Source organism: Cryptomeria japonica, chromosome 6 (genome assembly GCF_030272615.1).
Source record: "Cryptomeria japonica chromosome 6, Sugi_1.0, whole genome shotgun sequence".
Taxonomy (NCBI): Eukaryota; Viridiplantae; Streptophyta; class Pinopsida; order Cupressales; family Cupressaceae; genus Cryptomeria; species Cryptomeria japonica.
In genome coordinates this window covers 427,045,098-427,069,449 of record NC_081410.1, presented here as the reverse complement: position 1 = coordinate 427,069,449, position 24,352 = coordinate 427,045,098, and the positions used below count along the sequence as shown (strand labels likewise).

General features: G+C 35.6%; 1 protein-coding gene across 1 annotated transcript; it reads left to right on the top strand.

The window, feature by feature from the left end:
• Window positions 1-4,494: 4,494 nt before the first annotated feature.
• On the top strand, window positions 4,495-7,197 carry LOC131043020 (hypersensitive-induced reaction 1 protein). Its single transcript, XM_057976375.2, has 5 exons — window positions 4,495-4,688; window positions 4,874-4,994; window positions 5,946-6,037; window positions 6,243-6,339; window positions 6,579-7,197. Exons 1-5 carry the CDS (start codon window positions 4,500-4,502, stop codon window positions 6,938-6,940), a joined length of 861 nt encoding a protein of 286 aa, XP_057832358.1. The 5' UTR covers window positions 4,495-4,499; the 3' UTR covers window positions 6,941-7,197.
• Window positions 7,198-24,352: the final 17,155 nt, after the last annotated feature.

Below are 24,352 nucleotides of genomic sequence, written 5' to 3'. Positions count from 1 at the left end.
TGTTCCTATACTGATGTTGATTGGGAAGGTTATGTAGATGACTATAAGAGAACTACCAATGGTGCTTTCTTTTTGGGGAAGAAGTTGGTTTCACGAGCTAGCAAGAAACAAGATGCTATATCTCTATCTAATGTTGAAGCTGAATACATTGTTGTTGCTACAAATTGTAATCAGGTAGTTTGGATGAAACAAATGTTGAAAGACATTAGAGTTGTGTATGATGAGCCTATTGTTATTTACTATGACAATTCAAGTGCTATTAATATTTCCAAGAATCTGGTATTGCATTCTAAAACGAAGCATATATCAATTAAGTATCATTTCTTGAGGGAGAAAGTTAGTGATGAAGAAGTAAAACTAGAATATGTATCTATAAAATATCATATTGTAGATATTTTCACTAAGCCTTTGCCTGCAGATACATTTGTGTATTTAAGAGACAAGTTAGGGGTCTCTACCCCTCCTAATGAGAACTAGGTGGATTGAGATGCATCAATCTGGTGGACTCTATAGTCTTATCTCTTTATCTGAGTTGATGAGTTGATGTTGCTACTCAGCTAGAGTAGTTAGTGGGTTGCTCAGAGTTGTGATTATGTTGTTTGGGCAAGAGAAGATTGATTAGTTTATATCTTCGACATTATTGTCAAAGGGGGAGAGAAGCATGTGAAAAATTGCCTTTATCTTTGGAGCTTTGTGTGCATGATCTTAGGGGGAGCCTATTAGATTTTTGTTGGTGTTCACTTATTCCTTTGCATTGATTGTTTTTCACATTTATCTATTGCCATCAATGCCAAAGGGGGACATTGTTGGGCATTGCTACTTCTAGGATATGTTGTTGTCATTGATGTCAACATATTCCTATGTTTTGGTGTTGCAGAGAAATGTTTTAGTGATCCGTTGATTGCAAAGAATTGATTTGGATTTGTGATTCAACATTGAAGTATCTCTAGTGTCTCTACTCCATTCATTATTGATTTCATGATGCTTTGTGGTGATTTTGTCGAGTTGTGGATTCTGGTATGGAGGCTGGTTTTCAATGTTCAATGTAGCAGTGTTCTGGTGTTTGATTCGGTGAGCTCCGATATGATCATATCTTGTGTTGCAGATTTGGGAGAGTATTTGGGATGTTCGTGTGTATCTTAATTTCAAATGCTTCATGATTTGTCGCTCCAGAAGCTATCTTTATTATCCGAAATGTTGTTGTCAAGTGTTCTTGAATGTTAGCGTGTTGATCAATGGAGATTTGCACAAGTGGTGTTGGTGCAACTATTGTGAATGGTTATAACATGCTTGTTGGTGTTTCCTAATCATGTCTTATTTGTCTTGGTGGTCCGCATTGATTATTGTGTGAGTTCTTGATGATCCTCTTGGTCCGGTGATATTCTTCGTGTTATGCAGTATTTTGGTGGTGTAGCGTGTTGCGGTTGATCTTGGCAATATTTTCGATGGTGGTGGTGTGTTTGAAGAATTGATTTAGGTCCATGCTATAATGTTTATGACATTGTATTGGTCTGGTGGTTTATTTATGTATCGTGTGATGTAATTTAGTAATTAGGTGCTATGGGTTTGGTCAGCCTTTTAGTCAAGGTTGATGATTTGTATAAATGGGTGTAATGTTCATGTAATTTGGTGTGGTTGGTGTTAAGTTTGTATTATCAAAGATTGGTGTATGTGTGATCAAGTGAATTAATCTTTTAGTGTGGTATATAGAGCAGAGATTGGTGAAGGGAAAATATTTGAGCTCAACTGGAATTGTCATCAAGCATTAGCAAATGCTATTTTGCAATTCATTCTTTCTGTATTGTAGTCTGAATCTTTTTGTAAGCTAGTGAACCTTCCCTAAGGGTTGGAGCCTTCTAGGTCATTGTAATTTGAGTAGTGAGCTCTAAGCAGTGTGCCTGAATGCATGTGAATTCCCCATTGTAATATTTACACATACTACTGCAAAGTATCATCTCATTGTAGGTAGGTTCTCACCGTGGTTTTTCCCTTAACAGGGTTTTCCACGTCAAAAATATTGGTGTTATGTGTGTTGTTGATATTGTTGTTATCTTTCTTTTTGTTGTAGTTGATCAAATTTGAGATTATGCTTGATTGGTTTAATCCGGAGAAAACTGATTCACTCCCCACTCTCAGTTTACCTTCCTTGTTGTTGCCAACACAAGGAACAAAAAGATAGTTATTGATAAAAGAAACGTATACATTGCACTCATTGAAGGGTTTTATATCATTAAAGAAAGCAAATTGCCAAAAGGAAGGTGCAACTATTGAAAGAAGATATATAAAGATCATATAGATAGTTGGTTTGAAGATATCATGCAAGGAGGAATAAATTGAGGCATCACTAATGTTCAAGGGAAGAATCACACAAAAAAATTCAAGGAAGGGAATTGAGCAAGTCTAAAGACTTGGTTATAACTACAAAAAGATAAAGGGAAATTACATCCTAAAAGTCATTGTGAGAAGCAAAGTAAATTTGGGGTTGAAATTAAGGGTGAGTAGTAGAATATTGCACTGATTTCTCCCAAATTTTATGAGATTAATGCTAGGAGAAAAGTATATTTTTGCAAATTAGGATAAGATACTTATAAATATATTATTATTAGAATGTACTGTCATTTTTGCAATATCTAGTTTAGATTCTAGAATTATCTTGCATGTATCTAAGACCTCTATATAATGAGGTAATTATAATGCATTCATCATCATTGATCATGTGATAAATTGATCAAATCATGTAATAATGAAATGAAGTATTGAGTGATGCAACACTCTAGACAACTTGATAAAAAATGTTGGTAATAAGACAAACCTCAACTAAAAATGAGCTAGTCCTATAGAGGCCAATAGCTCATTTGGTAGAGCACTCCAACAACAAATAAAAAGCCCTAGGTTTGACTTCTATCTTCTCCATGAAAGTTCAATATGGAGGGGGATACCATATTGTCCTTCACCCTCTAGTGACATCTTTTAATTTTCTACCAATTGTGTTGATCCCTAGAATTGTCTTTCCTCTCCTCAAGTTTGTCTATCCATAACTTATTTGAAAGATCTCATTGTGATCATAGGTTGGAAGAATGCTCATAACAATTGGGGAATTTTTCTTTACACTTACCAATTGCATTTTCCTAAAGTTGAGATCTCAAGGCATTTAAACAATGATGGATGCCTTTGTACTAACCTATTAGAAACATAACTTTACATGGTGCCCATACCTTATTTATGGCATGACACCCCTTTCTTGTCTACTCAAACAATACACTTGCATCTTGCTCATCATTCCATTAATTACTTTCTTCTCATATCCCATGTTAGAGGGAATTGGTCTCATAAATAGTTTCAAACATCACTCTATTAGGTTGGTGTCTCTTGCCGCCTATATTTCCTTCTAGTTTTCTATCTACTTATTTTCCTATTATGCACAGTCCAACATGGATGTGACTAGCGAGGAATGTGACAAACAGGCAATGGATGTTTTAATCTACCAACTCAAAAAGGTTCATAGCTTTGTGGGAATCTCACATTTATTTTGTATGCATTTTGGGAACGAGGATGAATCCAAGTGTAATATTTGATGCACTATAATCCTCTTCCTAGCTATCAAATTGCATATATGATCCTATGTTTAGGTGAGCTAGAAGCCTCACCTTCTTGAAGAAACTCATATTCTACCTTCTCTCCTCTCTGTCTTCAACCTTGGCAACATAACCTCAAAATTGTTCTTCTAGATTATGCCCACTTGGTTGGGATGAGAAGGGCTCTTTCTCACATGATTGACTTTGTTCCACTCTTCTCTTGGAAAATTGAACATAAATAATCACTCAAATTCTTGTATGACATCATGTACTCTTTCATTATAAACATTATATTTTAAATTGTACTTAATCATTGATATGTGTGTATTAGACTAATTCCTATGTAAGCCTGTTTTTAACCTAATGCAGGTTTTGTATATAACTAGAACAAATATAGAAATAAAAAATAAAAAATTCTGTTGTTGTGACTGGTTTTAACACTATCTTCTACCTTTATCCATAAAGACATACATTTCAATATATTCATTCAAATTATATCTTTATCATGCTTAATCAGCAGATCTCCGTATGAATTACAAACAAAATGCTCACAACTAATACGGGTATTACAAGATGGGATTTGGAGATCCAGACAAGAGGCGAAGCTTCTCAGAGCTCACAAATATATTTTTTTTCTCTGAAAGCCGAATACCAGTAACTATTTTGAGTAGTCAAATATTTACCAGCTAACCATTCTCTGAAGTAACGTCCAAGCAAATGGCCTATTTATTGTCAAGTCTGTAGGAGTGTCACCAATCATTTATAGAGGAATTCTGTAAATTTATTGCAGGATAAGATATTACGTAGTGGAGGAAAACTTATTGCAGGGTATTTTAGGTCATAAGATTTTGGCCTTTATTTTACAGTTCTGAATAGAATTTCTGTGCATGTTGTGACTCTTCATTTGAATGCAGGAATAACAAAATGGGTCAGTTATTTTGCTGCGTAAAGGTGGACCAGGCAACAGTGGCCATGGAAGAGAAATTTGGGCGGTTCCAGGAAGTGCTGGAGCCAGGGTTTCACTGCGTGCCATGGATTTTTGGAACCCAAATCAGAGGCCATCTTTCCTTAAGAGTACAAAAACTGGATGTCCGCTGTGAAACGAAGACCAAGGTAAGTGTTTAGGTTCTTAAAATCTCTTCATTTACTTTTGATTTTAAAGAAAATTCTCTAATATAAACAAATGATAGTGAAACCTTAAAAAATGATTATCATATTTACATCTTGGTAAGCCTATGTTTTGATTTTGATCTTAAATTTTTTGATAAGAGTTGTATGTTTTTTTTCATTTGTTGCAGGATAATGTTTTTGTGACTGTTGTGGCCTCTGTTCAATACCGTGCTCTTGCAGAAAAGGCCAGTGAAGCTTTTTATAAGCTGAGTGATACGAGGGGACAAATTCAGGCGTATGTATTTGATGGTAAGGTTTATTTCACAGTGAGTTATTTTGAAATATGAAATTTGAAGAATAATTGTAAACGAACAATTTGAATAGGTATTATTAAAAACTTGTTGAATGATTTTTAGAATACAAAATAAAATGAAAATCTCTAATCCATATCAGATATTTCGTTTGTTAATATAATATAATACAATTATTGTAGCTAATACAATTGTTGTTTCTGCTACATATGATTAACTTTGTGAAATACAAACATCCAGATATTTAACTTTAATACGGATCCTTGACCACCCGGGGTGGGTGGGTGGGTGGGAATAGAGCTGTCCTCTGGGTCCCAACTAGAGTTCCCGTTGCCCACCCTGGTGGCGCAGGGAGATCTAGTTGCTAGCCTCCCACCCACAATGACAATTGGAGGGAGGGGCCTTCCTCCGCCATAGAATAGTAGGGACCCACTCCAATCGTTCAGCCTCTTGCCATAGAATAGTGGGGGCTGGATCCTTGACCACTTCAATCTTAGAATCATTGTTATTCTGTTTTTCTTATTTTATGGAAAATAATTGTAAGACAAATTTTGATGAAAAAGTTTATTTCACAGTGATTTATTTTTAAAAATGAAATTTAGAAGATAATTGTAAATGAACAATTTGTACAGATATTACTAACTTGTTGAATGATTTCTAAAATACTAAATCAAAAGAAAGTCTGACCCATATGAGATATTTCAATAGCTAATATAATTTAATACAATTGCTGTTTATGGTATACATGGTTAACTTTGTGAAATACAAACATCCAGATCTATGATATTACTTTGATATAGAGGCTTGACCACTTCAATCATAGAATGATCTGTTTTGTTTTTTTCTTATTTCATGGAAGACAATTGCGAAACAGAAACCCTGACTAACAAATTTGAAATTATGAAAGAAGGTTTAAGCCCACTACCTTGTTCTCATGTTTGATTTACAGTTGTTCGTTCAAGTGTCCCAAAGATGAATTTGGATGATGTATTTGAACAAAAGAGTGAGGTTGCTAAAGCTGTTGAAGATGAACTTGAAAAGGTCGAGAATTTCAAACCCATTCCATTTTAATATTGAGTTATATTGTCAATTGATTACTGTAAAATATCCCACAAGATGAATCGTTTTTTATCACTTATCTGTCAAATCTGTATCCTTTGTTGGTTCTTAATATTTGTTTTCAAGGAAGCAAATATTAAAATGAAGTTTGAATACAGTATGATTCATTGCTTTTTTGTGATTACAGGCTATGACAAACTATGGATATGAGATAGTGCAAACGCTCATTGTAGATATAGAACCTGATGTGCATGTGAAGAAAGCAATGAATGAAATAAATGCAGGCAAGAAGTCAAATTGGGTTTTTATGTTCAGTTCTGCATGTACTTTTAACTCAATGTCTTTGGAGACTGCTGGCATATACTTTTTGCATTTTGTGAATGGGTGGATGGTATTTATTTATTTAAGGAAACCCAACTCATTATCGTCAGCTTTGTTCATATTTTAATTCTATATCTGTTTAGTTTATCTACCTAAAATTTCTCTCAATTTCACCCTCATTCATTGTATTGTTTTATATCAGCTGCAAGAATGAGAGTAGCAACACAAGAAAAAGCAGAGGCAGAGAAAATTTTACAAATTAAAAGAGCAGAAGGAGAAGCAGAATCAAAGTATCTATCAGGAGTTGGTATTGCTCGGCAAAGGCAAGCAATTGTGGATGGGCTGAAAGAGAGTGTACTTGCTTTCTCAGGGAATGTGCCTGGTACAAGTGCAAAGGATGTGATGGATATGGTGTTGGTGACACAGTATTTTGACACAATGAAAGACATTGGAGCACATTCTAAGACTTCATCAGTTTTCATACCCCATGGGCCTGGTGCAGTTCGTGATGTTGCTCAGCAGATCAGAGATGGACTGCTTCAGGGATCACATGCTTATCAGTAAATGTTCTCTCAACAAAACCAGCAACAACATTCAAGATAATGGACATGGTGATAATAATGTTTTAAGGGTTTGAAAAACATACTGTGAATCTTTCTTTGTTTTATTTGTCAATTTGCATCTACACTTATGTCTTTTCCGTTATATATGCATGTTTTATACATTACATTGGCAGCTCGTCTTGCATGATGAAATGCTGATTTTAGAAAATTAGTATACTATTTGTGAATTTGCATCCATTATTTTTGGATGCCATGAATGTTGGGTTTGTCTTGTGATATACTTGAAATATATAAGTTAATTTGGTTTGTATTATCTGATTGTCACTATTGAGAACTGAGACTATAAAAAATGGAATCCACTGTTCTTAACTTTGAATTTTTAATGTCTGATGCTTGTTTATACTTTCATTGGATTGTAGATAATAAATAATTTGCTTACCGTTTTCAAATGTCAATTTCTTTGTATGGCACAGAATGAGAGAAGTGCCTCTGATCTCTTTTGATCTAATTTGGTCAATAATCATTCTGCAAAACTCAAGACTTTATTTGAGTTTCAAGGTATGATATTTGTGAATTTGCATCCATTATTTTTGGATGCTATGAATGTTATGTTCGTCTTGTGAGAATTTAAGTTAATTCGGTTTACATGATTTTTGAAATGGTATGATCAGTTTTTTAGATTAATATTGTTTTTTTTATTAAGTCGAAAGGTATATTATACTTACATAATGGATTGAAGAATGTTCCTCAATAAAAACTCCCTTGATTAAAATTGATGCTCTTCAATAATTACTATAACTTTCTCTTTTGTTTCTAATTTCACATTCCATGTAATAAAAACAAAAAAAATAACAAAAAGTCTTTGCTAGCATCCATTCACTTTTCTATAGTGTACCTCATCCATTCAATTCTTTATTGTCTACCTTAATGAAAATTACTTGCTTATGTGATACGTTTTATGGCTACCTGCACTATTACAATCATCCTTGACCTCAAACAACTACTTTGGATCACCCTCGGCAATGCTTCAATACATTTTCATTGCCTTTGAATTAGTTCATAGTGTCTTTTTGTAATTCTTATAGGTCATGCTTATGCAAAGGGGTAAGAAAACTAAGTTGAAGAAGAGATGCCAAACAAGGGATTTGTAGCAATACTATTTCCTATTGTTACTCTCATTTTTGGTTAAAGACAAACCAATTGCCACAGAGATCATGGCACAACTACCATGACATTTTTTGAACCACTAAGGTATTAAATGTGAAATAAAACAAATTAGAAAGTAAGATACTAGATATAGATTATCATTTTTAGAGGGATCAGTAATCGCATTTGGTCCCCTATCTCTATTAATGGAGTTAATAAATTTTGGAAGAGATATATCGAGTCTTGTCATTGGATTGCGCAAGACATAAAATGAGAAGTTCTAATTTGAATATATAAATTGCTATATTTATACCTTACAAGGTAGGAATGATGTAACTATATTAGTAAGTAAAGTATTCATGAGTATTCTAATGAAGCTAATGACCTCATGATATATGTTTAATGTTGGTGTTATCGAATCACTTAATGTATATTTGGGAAGTTCTCTAAGTAATTATGTACTACTTCAAGGTATGTGTGAGCAATAAGCTTAAGCATGGGAAAATTTGTTGAGTGACGATAGGTGTAAAAAGTTATTTTAATGTCATTTTATCCTCCTTAGTCAGTGTGATAATAATATATGATCTATAACTTTATAATGGTATTTGTGTAATGAGGTAAATGATGTTAAAAGACTATAAGATATATATATTGAATCCTTTGGTAGAGGAACCTCCATATTAAATCATTAGGTGAAATTTGGATGGTGATGTTTTCTTGTGGGTTTGTGTTCAAACTAAGGTGATTTTAAGAGGAGTAATAATGTTAGCCCCTAGGTTGATAAAACAAACCTTGGGACGTTAAATTTGATTTATGAAAAATGATAGGGGGAGTTTGATCGGGGACTTTAATAACCTTGAAGGGGAGTGTTATAGAAAGGGTTGCTAAACTATAAACTTACTTTTATTGATTGAGGGGAACATTAATGAAACCTTGGTTTATGGGAACTTGTGTGTAAGATTCTTTGGGTGATCTTATCAGGAGAATTATGTATGACTTTAACTCGTTTAGAAGTGGGAACATAGGCGGTCCTTGGGTGAAGGATACCCTTGTGGCCTCAAGTCCATAGGGGGGAACCTGGGAGGGAACAACTCTCAAGTTTAGGAATTTTCCCCAATTGGTTTAACCTTCCCACTTTAGTAAGCTTTAGATGAGGCTGAAATAGGTAATAGAAGATTATGAAAAAGTTAATAAAACCTTATCATTTTATTTAATGCATGATATGCTACTGAATAGTGAGCTAAAGAAAGTGAGCATGAGCGACTACCTTATGGTAGGCATTTTCTTAAGGATACTAGATGAGTTGAGGCCATCTTGTGTTGGTTTTGTATAATTGTTTTTGTGTGTTTGTGAAATTTAATCCTATACCTATAGGCTCCTTAATTGATTGATTGTGATATACTTGTCCATTTGTCTAGTATTGTGAATCTTCCTATGTATGATCCCCATAAGAGTGAACCATCAAGATATTTATGCAGTGACAAGCAGTCATTAGACCATGCCAATGATCGAAGTTTGGGCTATTGTAAGGGATTAGTCGATATTCACCTAGTTCATAGAGGTGAAGTTGCCTAGACTACCATGGATATGATACGCTAACAATTATCAAGTTGTCATTAGACTGTGCCAATGGTGGATGCCTAGAGCTATTGTTGTATCTTTTGAATTAGCCAACATTCATTCGGTTCACAAATGTGAAGGATTTCTAGGTGCTATCTAGGATTTGATATGGTAACGATTGCATAGGTTGTTGTCTTACCATGTAGGTAGTGGTAACCAGAGCTAATTGTTGTATTAGGTGGGTTCACTGGTAGTCACCTATAGGATGGGGGTGATGTGGGGTGATCAATGCCAAGTGTTACCTAGGATTGTGAAGAAGATAGCTAACAATATCACTAAGGCCACCAGGTCATATATGTCATAAGACACTTCTTCTTGGTTGGACAAATTGGTCACAAGTGGCCTATAGGCGATTAGAGTCAAAATCCACTAGATTAGGTTGGTTCACTACTTGTGAAAATCCTTGGGATTGAGGACGGATCCACGATGTAGTATGGGATGCACCAAATCCTCTTCTTGATTGTCTAATGGTATACTTGATCATGTTGGATTGAGGACATACCCCAGTGTAGTATGGAGTGCACCAAATCCTCTTCCCAAATCGACTGGTGCAAAAGACCAAGGAAAGGAATGGGACCCATGGTGTAGTGTGCAATGCACCAACATTCCTTTTCTATCTAGGATGCATTATGGATAGGTGTTGGTTACCCATTGTATATGAGCTAGTCATTATTATTTTTATTATGTGAATATGAGCCAAAAATTATTATCCTTGTGATATCTATATGAGCTAGTCGTTATTATATTCATTATGCATTTATATGAGTCAATCATTATTATCTTTGCGATGAATGTGGTATTTTCTCACTGTGTATGTGATGTATGATAGAGCTAGACATCTTGTGTAGTTGTGATGTGTATGAGTTTTTTCCATGTTTATGTGTGTTTGAGACAGTCACTGGGTGTATGAGATGTGACATGACCCTTCTGTATTTGTATACATTAAACACTAATGGTTGGTAATGTTGAATATAGAACCAACACTTGATGGCAATGGGTATCTCTTATTTTTAATGGGACTAAGTTAATAGATTCACTTAATTAATTATTGAAGGTTTAGAGAGAGATCAAGATCTCATCAAAAAGAGAGAGTAAACCCCCTTTGAATGAGAAGTACAAAGCATTTGACTTCCCATGAAAGGATATGTAGCCAAGGTCATCATGAGTGAACCCTCGAGGCTTAGGGTTGGGTTTAGGGATGACCCTAATTATGGGAGCTTAACACTTTTAGGTTAAACATATAGGTGGTTTCATCAAGTTGTCACCACTATGGTGAACAAAAGATATGAAGTCAACACTTCTAAGGTAGAGGGATAATCATTGGTCAAATAAGTTGATAAATCGATGTTAAAAAGAAAAAAATTGTGGTGTCAGAGGGGTGGATATTACATGATTATACTATAATCTTAACCCTATATGAACTGTAACTATAATTTTCGTAAGTGAACCCTAGTCATAAAGATAACCACAATTGAACCCTAATTTAAAATTTAATTAAACCCTAACCCTTACTAAATTTTAACCCAAATTGAATACTAACCTTAAACCTAACCCTAATTGAACCCTAAACCAAATGTTTGTCCTATAACCTAATTGAACCACAAATAAACCCTATTTCTAGCCCTAAGTCTAACCCTAATTAAACTTTAACTTCAACAATTTAACCCTAACCCCAATTAAATACTATTTGAACCCTAACTCTATGTGAATCCTGACCCCAATTAAATCATTACCCTAATTGTATAATTTTCCTAATTGAATGCAATCCTTAAACATTACCCTAACACTTGCCTTAACTTAAACCTAACCCTAACCCTAATCCTAACTTGAAATCTCATTTACACAATATAAGCTATAACAAAATTAGTCATTATTAAAATAATTCAAGTGAGCATGTTTGCATAAATTCTTCTTTATTGAATTTGAAGAGTAAATTTTTGTTTATAATATGTTTCTTGTTCTTAATGTTATTTTTGTGACAACTTTGATCCTTTTGGCTAAAGTCCCTCTCGTAAAAAATAGCAGAGTATCCTATTTATCCTCTACCTTAGAATAGGAGGGGCCTTCCTCCCACCCACCCTGCTAACCCTTTAGAATAGTAGGGCGCTAGAATAAGGCATGTAAAGGCATGTTACATATAGAATCGAGATCACTCTCGGGAGGCAAGGAAGGAGTTCAAGCAAATAGCTATCTGGAAGTCCAGCGCCAATAACAAAGGAAGGAATTGGTTGGGAGGGGTGATGACATAAAGAATAATTTTCCTCTCATTCTATGGGGTTTATTGAGATAGAGGAGATTGGATTCTAGAAATCACACACCTTGTTTTGAACTATACCTTTCTCGGGAACTAGAATTCCCCCCATGCACAGGGTTGGGTGGGACCCCTATGAGGCACCCATATACTATATAATTGTTCTCTCAAGAGGTCGAGCCTACCATGATCAAGACGATTGATCTAACATTGTGGGGGGATATTAGCCGACTTCTATATCCTCCCACGGGTACTATAGTTGTTCAGGAAGCAGGGTGGGAAACTATGAGAAAGGGAAAGGTAGTCCCCATAATAGAATTATGTAGAATTATTTATATATTACTACTAAAATATTCTTATTATATTATATTTAATCATTTTATTATTATTTTTTATTATATTATTATACTATATTATATCATTATTATGTTATTATTACAACATTTTTATATTATATTATATTAAAAAGTTAAACTATATATATAAAAAATATAATATTTATCATTAAATTAAAACTATAAATTGAGACGATCTACTCTAATTATTTTATCATTTAAAATCTCATTAAAGAGGACTATAATTTATACTATGAAACAAATAAATTATATTAATAAACTAAAATATTAACAATTAAAATACAAATTCAAGAAATACATACTGATTATATTTTTGGGGAAAACTTTAGTTAGTTAATATGACTTTAAACAATGCACTATCTAATAATGGAGGTGCTAGTTTATTTAAGTCTTTTCTTTATCATTTCTTGAGGCTTTTAAGCAAAAGGAAGAAACAATTATACATATTACTCTTTTATCATAGAATTAAGAACCTTCACTTATCATAAAGCAACTATTTTTTAAAAAAACCTAAAATATTATATATTATATTATAATGTCATAAATACATGAAAACAAAAAGAAGGGAAGTTATCACCCTTGACCATAACTATACATAACAGAAGGAAGAGAAGACATCAACCCTCACCTTAACTATACCTTCAACAAGTTAATACTAAGAGTTGTTCAAGATCAAAATTGAGGGAAAAACAGTCACCCTCTCCACTTGAAACTAAATCAAACCCAAGCCAAAAAAGACTACAACCATAGACCCTGAGCATGATTCTGTACAAAATATAGACTTATACAACCTTGATTACAGTCCATTAGAGGATCCACCTGAAGATTCTAAATCAGCGAGCAATGGGAATGACAGAGGGAATCCATGGGGAATGTCAAAGGAGCACATGAGTGAAGTGACTCCCAACCCACTTGGATCCTCCAGCTTCTGCAGGCATACTTAGCGAGTAACATCATGCTGAAAAGACCACTTAATGACAAAAGCCATGAGAGAAAAGAGAAAACAAAACATTAGAATCAGGGGAATCGTAAATGAGATGTCATTAAAAGTCAAGGTATTAAGCAACCCCAATGTCCTCCATTAATTTTGTCTTAAGGGCTTGATTGGAAGACAAATCTTTTTCTGCAAGATAATTTTCTCCCCTTCCTGCAGCTCACAACCTTGGTTAGCCAATAGATCTACAAATTTTATTAGTCTCCCTGTAGCAATGAAAAATTTATATGGAATTAGCATTTGTGACTTAAAATTCATAAAAAACTAGTATTAGCTTGCCTAGTTTGAGGCTACAAGAGAGCACACTCTCCTTAGTTTCTCAACTCTCTTAATTAATAGAAAATAATCTAGAGTTTAGAATAAAAACATAGTTGAAGTCATGTCATCTATAGGACTAGAGAATGTTTCTATGAACATTGAATTCAATGGGTCTCTTTATTGTCCACCACTAAAATTGAGGGAATGCCAAAATGTAAAAAGGTGCTAAATCTTATTAAAGATAAATTATTTGATTTATTTGTAATGTTTTTAAATGAGGATTCAAATAGGTATAAAAAATTATTATCAAAATTGAGGGACCCACAAAATCACCAAGGTGCCCTATAACCTTAATATAAAAACCAAGGAATAAGACAATATCTTCAAGGTCAAAAATTAAATTTATCTATAGTTTGATGGTACAAATGTAAATTCATGAAAAAGTATCATGGAACAATATTTTAAACTTCATAATATATACAATAATGCAATAGTTGGCATACCTTCACTACATTTAGCATATGAACCTTATTAATGGTACCAATTGGTGACAAGTGGAAAAAGGGAAATTACTCAATTGTAAAGAAATTAGTAATGACTTAGTAGTCACTATAATAAACCATGGAAAGGGAGCTATTTTTTGTCCAATTAACAAATTTCAAATAGGGTCTATAGCCAAATATAATGTGGAACATATGAAATTGGAAAAGAAAAATCAAGATGTGACACCTAATCAAAGGCTACAACTCTACATCAATGGAATTAATGAGCAAATTAAACATGATGTTCATTTGTTAGAACCTTTTATAGTTAGAAAATGAATTACATATCAAACAACAAAACCTCACCACCAAAAGATCAACACAAGGGAAAACATAAGATGAAAAGTTACAAATGTCACTAATCCTATTAACAAAAACGGGGCTAATGTTTTTAACCCATAACAAATAAGTAAGACCTCTCCTCAGCAAGAGGCATAGAAAAGAGAAAATGGTCTATGTTGACATTGTAATAGAAAATTATCTAGGTGTTATAAATGTGGTAACAATTAGAAGAGCCTAATGATTTTTGAAAATGAGGTTGAATAAGAGGAATAAGTAGCTATAGAAGAACTAAATATGGAACCATTAAGCATGCAAATTTAGAGGAATAAATTGCTACTATTACCTTACACATACTGAATGAAGAAAGAACAACATGAACATTTAAATTGTTTGGTTATATGAAAAAGAGGAACATGTGATAGTGTTTTTTTTTAGTACTACACAAATTTATTCGTAGAAGATTGACTAATGAGCTCAATTATTTTGTATATCTAGTCTCTAACTTCAAAGTGGTAATACCTAATGGAATATAACTCTCATGTTAGTTAATGTCATCATATAAAACTTTCAATGGGAGATTCTCATCTAGATTTAAAAAATTGTTATTCTAAAGTTGGCGCAGTAGATGTGGTTTTAGGAGCACAATGACTTAAGCAGTTGTAAATATTATCCTTTAATTTTTAAGAATTGTTTATGACTTGTTCTAATGGATAAAATTAAAAAATTATAAGAATAAAATAAAAGTCAAAATATTAGCTCCCATAATATAAAAAGATTACATATAGTGACAAAAATGTTAGTATGATCTAATAACAAAAAGTTATTTTATTTACTAAGAGTTGTATTACAACACTTTAGAACTATTTTATTTACTACATAAATATATGGACATATAAATTTATTTTCTAGTTAAAAATTATTATGTGAGAGGTGCAAAATTAAAACTATATAACTAACATAATTAAAATTAAAACTATGGTCAACATAATTAAATAAAATCAAATATACACCAAACTTTGTACCTTACTCCCATTATAGAAAAGAAAAGTGAATCTCCTTAGTAGTTAACACATTCCTTTTTCTTGACAAGAATTATACATGGATAAAATATATGTTAAAATCAAGATCGTGCATTTTGGAAAACATGATACATTATTTGTCATAATTTAAATCTTTGTTTTCTTGGAATGATATTTGAAAAAGGTTCTTTAACAGTTTTGTATTGCTAGGTGTAGACACCTAAAATTGTCATGTCTAATTAAATAAATATTTTATTTATTTAATTACTTTAGCCTAATTCTTCTATTAATTAAATAAATCCTTATTTATTTAATTAATTCATTTATCCTCTTCTAGCCTTATTTCTCATTTAAATAAATACATTTATTTATTTAAATTATCCTTTTCCTAAATTAAATAAATATTCTTATTTATTTAATTATCCTACTTCTTCTATTAATTAAATAAATCTTTATTTATTTAATTAATTCATTAGCCTTTTCTACCCATGACACATGTCATTCATCTCTTAATTCATACACTACCTACCCCTTTCATTATTTTATTATTTCTTTTACCTACCCTCTAATCATAGCCGACCTCCTTTTACACCTCTCAATCTTATCCCTCCATTTCATATAGTGTCTTCTATATAAGGAGATGCTTCCCTCATTATCAAACCCTAATGATGCATGCTAATGAACTAACTACTTGATCAATTGACTACACTACGATCCTACTTGCAACCACATTCTGTTCTTTGTTGAGCTCTTGTGCATATAAAATCTGAGAGAAAATATATCAAGCAAGATCAATGGAGATAGGAAGAATGGAGATCAAAACCCTATTGGACATGTGATGGTATAATCTTTGTGATTTCATGTGATTTGCATTGTCTTAGGTAATCTTCATATGTTATGGTGGATCTTTGTTGATTGTTAGGCTAGGGTTTTGTGGTTGAATTCATTTAGCCTTTCAATATTGTTATTATTGTTATCCATTTTCACCATATACATTTTGGCACGCCCGGTGGGACACTTGTCCCTTTTGCATTTAACCTTTTGTTGCAGATTTTGTGTTTGAAGTTGCAGATTTGGCATTTCCGACAACATTTTCGACATTTTCGCGTCTGTATACTTTCATATCGCGTTTTTTATTTTCTGGCGCGTCTGTGACATCTGGAATCGCGTCTGTGTTTTCGACAAAATTTTATTTTGCAGGTTTCCAAAAGGCACGTCTGTGTTACGGAAACGCGTCTGTGTCATTTTTATCCACGTCTGTGTCTGGGAAGCGCGTCTTTGGTTTTTATCCGCGTCTGTGTCTCACAGAACCGCGTTTGTGTCGCCGAATCGCGTCTGTGTCGAGGGTAATCGCGTCTGTGTTTCACTTGTTTCAAAATTTTGAAGTCTTATTGATTCAGTTTTCAGATTTTGCATTTAAGGTTTCAGATCTGGTTTATTTTTGGACTAACATTTTCAGATCTAGCTAACAAAATTGGTGCAGCTTGTCTTGGAAGCAAAATCGTTTGGTTGAAGGCCCCTATTTTCACAAAGTCTTTTAGGTTTTAAAATTTACCTAACTTGTGTGCTTGCAGGAAAGGGTGATCATTTGAAACAACCCAAACTACTAACAAATCTTTGGTGCAGGTCCTTGGCAAGGGTTTTTTTTATTTTTATTGTGTGCCTTGTTTTCATAGACTAGCAAACACTTCCATTGGTGCACTAAAATTGAATCATTGTCTTTTGTGTCTTGAGCAATAGACTCTTTTTTTTATTTAATCTTTAGAGGGCCTGTCTTCCCGTGTGTTCATTAGGACTACTAGTGAGAAGAGAACAACCCAAGTGGTAGCGAGGAAAACCCACCTCATCCGAACCACTATAATCAAATGTATTCATGGTGAAAACTATGAATAACGTGTGCTGATTAGTTCATACCGACACTATGTCTCCCCATAAACCCATTTGATCAAATTTATTTGATCATTTGTAGGGTGTAACCCCTACCAGCTGGGAGCCTTCTGTATTTACAGAGCTGAAAGTGCCGCATGTATGGCCACATGAGCGGATGGCCTTACTAGCACCATTTTGTTTTAGAGGCCCAAATCCTTCTAGTTGTTGGGGCAGGAGGTCGGACCTCTGGTAGCGGCCCACACACATACGGTTCTTAGTAGAGATACAAAGTTTGCCATGGGGAGTTTTCATGGGCACTGATGCTTGGCTGACCCGAGAAGTGAGTGCCGAGGGTGGAGCCAGTGAGGTCAAGCATCTAAGTATCCGCTCTGAATAGCGTAGCCTCGGGGGTAAAACCCCATATGGGATCAACAACTATTGTCTTGGCCAGCCATAAGAATTGTGCTTGACTTATGTTAAACATTCAAAACATTCAAGACCAAATAGCAAAACATTGTGTCTTTTGTGTCTTCAAGTGTATGCAAAACATTTTTTACATCAAACAACACACTTTTCTTAGAGTCATTTTGAGTCTAGACACTTGCAAACATTGGGTCTTCATCAACACTATGTCCTCTTGTCATGAAAAACAGTCAAACAGTCAGATTGGGTCACAACAAAACAACTTCATAGATTGGAAAAATTGCACAAAATTTGCAGAAACGCGTCTGTATCGGGCATAATAGCGTCTGTGTTGTCTAGCCGCGTCTGTGTTCCAACAGTCAACATTGCATTTGGCAAACAAAAAAAATCTCAGAAGCACGTCTGTGTTAAACAGAGCAACGCCTGTGTCGGGAAACCGCGTCTGTGAAGTATACAGGCGCATCTGTGTCCAGAATTAAAGAACTGTTACAGTCCAGCAAACAAACAGTCAGTTTCGGAATTCTTGAGCTTCCTAGGTCATTTCTCCAGGGTTTCATTTAGCATTCAACCTGTCTTTGGGTCTCACAAAGTCCATCATTGCTTTACATCTCACTTTACATTCACATTTGTCTAAACTTGAGTCAAAAGGTCACTTGCTTGTCCTCATCATACTTTGTCAACACACTACATACAACAACACTTTGCTAAGTGGTCCCTCATCAAGGTTTCTTACCTTTGGGTCTCATTTGGTTTTACTTAGAGTCAAGGTCAACTTACCTCATCAAGAGAAACTATCCTCTCTTTGGAAGTCACACCTACTCTACTACATACATACTTGGTCTTACACTTTGGGCATTGCAAGTACACTTCAGATTCATTTACATTCCATCCAACTCTTGGTCTTCCATACTCTTTCCATTTTTCATCTAGTCTCTCACATCTTGGTCAATACCTAGTTCATGGTTGAAACCCATCTTCAAAAATCTAGGAGAGAAACTAAAGAGGCTCAAGAGTCCGCAAACATGAGTTCTTATGAGTATGACAATGATATCTTTTTCAATTCTGATCATACTACATTACCTGACATGGATGCCTATAGAAACATTCCAAATGTTGAGAACATGGACACTATAAACAACAATGCTACACACAATGACAATGTGGACAACTTTTCAGTACATTCAGCAGATGTGGAAGAATCCATTATGAATCCCCATTTCAATCGATTGGTTGAGGAAATAATGAGGAGGGATAGACAATACTTCTTACAAATGATGGCACAAAGTGGAGCCAAGATACCTCATGATTTTGACATGTCTCAAATAATGGAACATAGACCTTTGCAACAACCTCACTCCAATATGGATCAAAGGAGACCTAATAGTGGAGGAAATAGAGGACCACACATGGTACCTGAATCACCATCAGCTTTGCTTCAAAAACCAGCGGTCCCACATACATATGGTCAAGCATATGATACTCACATTCACTTACTTTCACGGAAGCTGATGACGCCTCTGTAAGTCAGCCGCATAATGCGCCATTACACATTGAAGCCTTCATACACAAACATCGAATAAAACGAGTCCTGATAGATGGAGGAGCAGGTCTAAACATTTGCACATTAAGCACTATCACACAATTGGGATATTCTGATAAAGCTGTGAATTCTACAAACAAGATCACCATTAAGGCATATGGTGATGAAGAGCGTTCATCTAAGGGTACAGTCATCTTACCTCTCAGAGTTGGGCCAGTTACAAAGGATGTGGTCTGTCAAGTCCTGGATTTAAATCTCACTTATAACATATTGTTTGGATGTCCTTGGATCCATGAAATGAGGGCAATCCCATCCACATATCACCAATGCATTAAGTATCCTCATAATGGAGTGGAAGTAACAGTTAACGATGATCCTAATCCATTCATATATTGCAATAACCTGAAATCAAAGACTGAGACCATCATTCCTAGTAAACAGGAAGTTGTTCCTTCGTCGGCATACATTGATCCTGAGTCATTAAAACCTTCGACATCCAAACAAGGTGAGCTTAAAGGCAAGTTTCAGGACAAAGGCATGGGGGAATATACTTTCAATCAGACCATGTACTTAAGACAAGTCATGAGTTCCCCAAAAGAATATGGAAGACCACATCCTAACAAGCAAATCTCCATCATGACGCTCAAATGGGACCCCACTACCTTTCAAAGATGGGGTGAACTAGAAGAGGAAGATTTATACCAAATGCTTTTCAGAGACAATGAAGAGGAAACACAAGACCACATCAATCTTCCATGTGAGAAATATGGCAAAGGCTTCAAAATTCTACAAAAATTCGGGTATGATGGAAAAAGCCCTCTGGGGTTACGAAAGGAAGGCATCATTGAACCTTTACAACCTGAATTGACTTTCAAGAAGGAACGCTCGAAAGGACTTGGTTTCTTAACTTCCAAGGTCCACACCAAAAGGATAGAAGAAGCCTTACAAATCAAAGCTGTCAAAATTCAACAAGAGAATCGATATTCCATAGATTCCAACAAATGGGAATGGGGTTCCGACAAGTCTTCCAGTGACTGCGAGCTCACCGAGACATTCAGAGAGCCAGGTGAACCCACAGAAGAGGAGGATTTTTATAAAAAATTCAGAGTTGGTCAAGAAACAACCTATGAGGAGTCTACACAGTCCTTGTCTCAGGGTTCTAGGTTGAAATCACATAGGATGAGAACACCTGTTCCGGAATGCGCTACTAGTGACGATAATTTGGATTCGCTCGTGATCGAGACTGATGAGGAGAGTGCCATCGATGACCTCAATAATTACCTTGACATACCAGAATATAACCACATCTTCACTCTTAGCCCCGCTAACTTCGAGGACATTAATGGCCTTCCCCTTGATCACCACCAACTCATTGACTGGGATCATGAAGGACCTGCACAGTTGGATACATTCCAAAACGATGAAGCTTTTATTGACTATCTAGGCATACGAGATGATCTTCCCCCTAGAGACCATAAAGCAGGATACACCATAGAACTCAATAGCGTGGCATATTTTGGTGAGGGTGTCGGACCTTCCAGTCGCAAAAATGTGAAAATAAGAACAAATCAAGGGTCTTATGGCGAAAACCACATTGTGGCGCTATCTGACCCCAAAAAAGTAAAAAGAAAGGACGTATCTGAGGGTGAAAACCTCTCTGAGGTGCCCGAAGATGGAAGGCTCGACATTCTCCCAGCGTCATATGAGGAAAAATCATCCATGTTGGTAGAGGAAACTATCAAGACAAACATCAGTACAGAAGAGGTTCCACACAACATATTCCTAGCTCAATCACTGACAGAGTCTGAAAGGTCAAAATTCATAAGTTTCTTCAAAAAGCGACAAATCAACTTCGCCTGGTCATACGCTGATATGCCTGGATTGGATCCGGATTTGGTAATGCATCATCTGACAGTCAAACCGGGGGCAAAACCAGTAAAACAGAAATTAAGAAAAATGCATCCACAATTGGCATTACTAGTCAAAGTAGAACTTGAGAAATTACTCAATGTCGGATTCATATGCCCAATTGATTATCCTGAATGGATCTCCAACTTGGTACCTGTCGGTAAACCAGATCGCAGCATCAGAATTTGCACAGATTTCAGAGACATCAACAAAGCCTGTCCAAAGGATGATTTCCCATTACCAAACATTGACTTGATTGTTGATCTCATAGCAGGTCATGAAATGCTATCATTAATGGATGGATTCTCTTGTTATAATCAGATAAGGATCGCACCCGAGGATCAACACAAAACATCATTTACTTGTCCATGGGGAACTTTCTGCTGGAATGTCATGCCTTTCGGGCTAAAGAATGCAGGTGCTACATATCAAAGAGCCATGACTACTATCTTTCATGATCTCATGCATGTAACTGTGGAAGATTATGTTGACGACCTCTTAGTCAAATCAATAGACAGAAATACACATTTGGACATACTTTCAGTTGCCTTTGATCGGTTGGAAAAATACAAAGTAAGATTAAACCCTAAGAAATGTGTCTTTGGAGTAACCTCTGGGAAGCTCCTAGGATTCATTGTATCCAAAAGAGGAATTGAAGCGGATCCAGCAAAAGTCAAAGCTATCTTGGAAATGCAACCACCAAGAAATATCAGTCAACTTCGATCCTTACAAGGCAGACTCCAGTCCATTCGAAGATTCATAGCACAACTGGCAGATAAGTGTAATCCTTTTCAGCACCCGCTACATAAAAACGTCAAATTTAAATGGGATGAAAACTGTCAACAGGCTTTCTAGACGCTCAAAGATTATCTTCTAAATCCGCCAGTTTTGATGCCACCAGTTCCAGATCAACCACTGTTATTATACATTTCAGCTACTCCAACAGCATTGGGGGCACTCTTAGCGCAACAAATTGCTGAAGGCAAGGAAAAAGCAGTATATTATATCAGTTGCACATTGGTGGGATATGAGCTAAACTACACACCAATTGAGCGCGCATGCCTCACTGTGGTCTTTGCTTCACAGAAATTACGACATTACATGCTTACTCATAAGACAAAGTTAGTTGCAAGGATAGATCCATTGAAATACCTTCTCAATAAGGCAACACTTACTGGGTGACTGGCCAAATGGGTAATGATACTGAGTGAATTCGACATCGAGTATGTGGACAGAAAAGCAATAAAAGGACAAGCCATCGCAAATCAATTAGCAGATGCTCCCATGATAGATGATGTTCCTCTAAGTTCAGAATTTCCAGATGAATCCATTTTGACAATGTCACATGCAAAGCCATGGAAACTATACTTTGACGACTCATATACATAGCATGGGGCAGGAGCTGGCATCCTCTTTATAACTCCTCAAGGGGATGCTATACCAAAATCATACCACTTATCATTTCCTTGCACTAACAATATAGCGAAATATGAGGCATTAACAACAGGATTACGAATTGCAGTTCAATGGAAGATCCAGGAACTTCGTGTTTTTGGGGACTCCCAACTTGTTATCCATCAAGCAACTAGTGATTACCAAACAAAAGATGAGAAGCTAATGCCTTATAAACAAATGGTGGATGGTCTAAAATAAAATTTCACAAAGATAGACTTTGAGCAGATACCAAGAGAGCATAATCGCGCCGCAGATGCCATGGCTACAATTGCTTCACTGATCGATCTACCTCCAAATGAGACCCACTATGAGTTCTTGGTGGATAACCTTTTGGTCCCTTCATATGAGATCATGCCTACTGAGACGCTATGTATTGTCGGTCCCGAATCCCAGTTATATGGTTCCATTTTCACATACCTACGTGACAATACTTTACCTCCTGATCTATCAAATAACCAATGTCGCACTTTCATTAGCCAATCCTCTCGATATGTCATTTTAGCTGATATCCTATACCGACGAGGTCTAGATGGCACTCTTCTTAGATGTTTAGAAAGCGACGAAGCTCAGATTGCGTTACGGGAAGTGCATGAAGGGATATGTGGTCCACATGCTAGTGGTCCTACCTTGGCCAAGAAACTCATCAGGACTGGATATTACTGGCCCAATATGGAGAAAGACTCATATCAGTTTGTCAAGAAATGTAAGCAATGTCAAATTCATGGAGATCTCATACATTCGCCAGCACAAGAACTTCAACCGCTTGCGTCTCCTTGGCCCTTTTGTCAATGGGGACTCGATCTCATAGGCAAGATTCACCCTCCTTCTTCCAATGGTCATAAATTCATTATCACTGCCACAGAGTATTTTACAAAATGGATTGAAGCCGTGCCTCTCACACAAGTTACTGGAAAACAAATTGCTACATTCATCCTCAACTATATCATTTGCCGATACGGTATTCCTGTTTCCATTATCACTGATAACAGGCGTCCCTTCAAAAATCAGGATGTTCGCGAACTCTGTGACCGCTTCCATATCTCCCATCATTTCTCCACACCATATTACCCCCAAGGTAATGGCCAAGCTGAGGTGTCTAATAAAACAATCCTTAAAATCCTAAAGAAGACAGTTGACGATGCTGGTCGTAATTGGCATATTCAACTTAAGCCTACCGCACAAGTGTCCGTACACCCACAGGAGCTACACCCTATTCACTAGTCTATGGTTTTGAAGCCATCTTGCCTATTGAGGTCGAGCTACCCTCTTTACGGGTCTCTTTGCAAAACATCATCAGTGATGAAGACTATAGGGTCTCTCGCTTACAAGAGCTGGAACTACTAGATGAACGAAGACAAATTGCTTTTAGTCATCTCAAAGCTTACCAACAACGAATGAGTCGCAGCTACAATCACAAGGTCAGGCCTCGCACATTTGAGGTAGGTGACTTAGTTCTCAGAGAAAATCCTAAAAATCAACAAGACAGAGAGAAGAAGGGCAAGTTCGAACCAAACTGGCTTGGTCCTTACATTATTACAGCAGCATATGGATCTGGTGCATATCAGCTCTCAACTACAGAAGGTGAACCTTTGGAGGATCCTATCAACAACATGCACCTTCCCAGGTTCTACACTTAGCTCTTCAAAGTATCCTAATTCAAAAATACAAAAAAAATCAAAAAATTCAAAAATACAAAAAAAAAATTTATAAAACAAAAAAATCGTTACTTGGTGAAAACCTGGCAAACAGG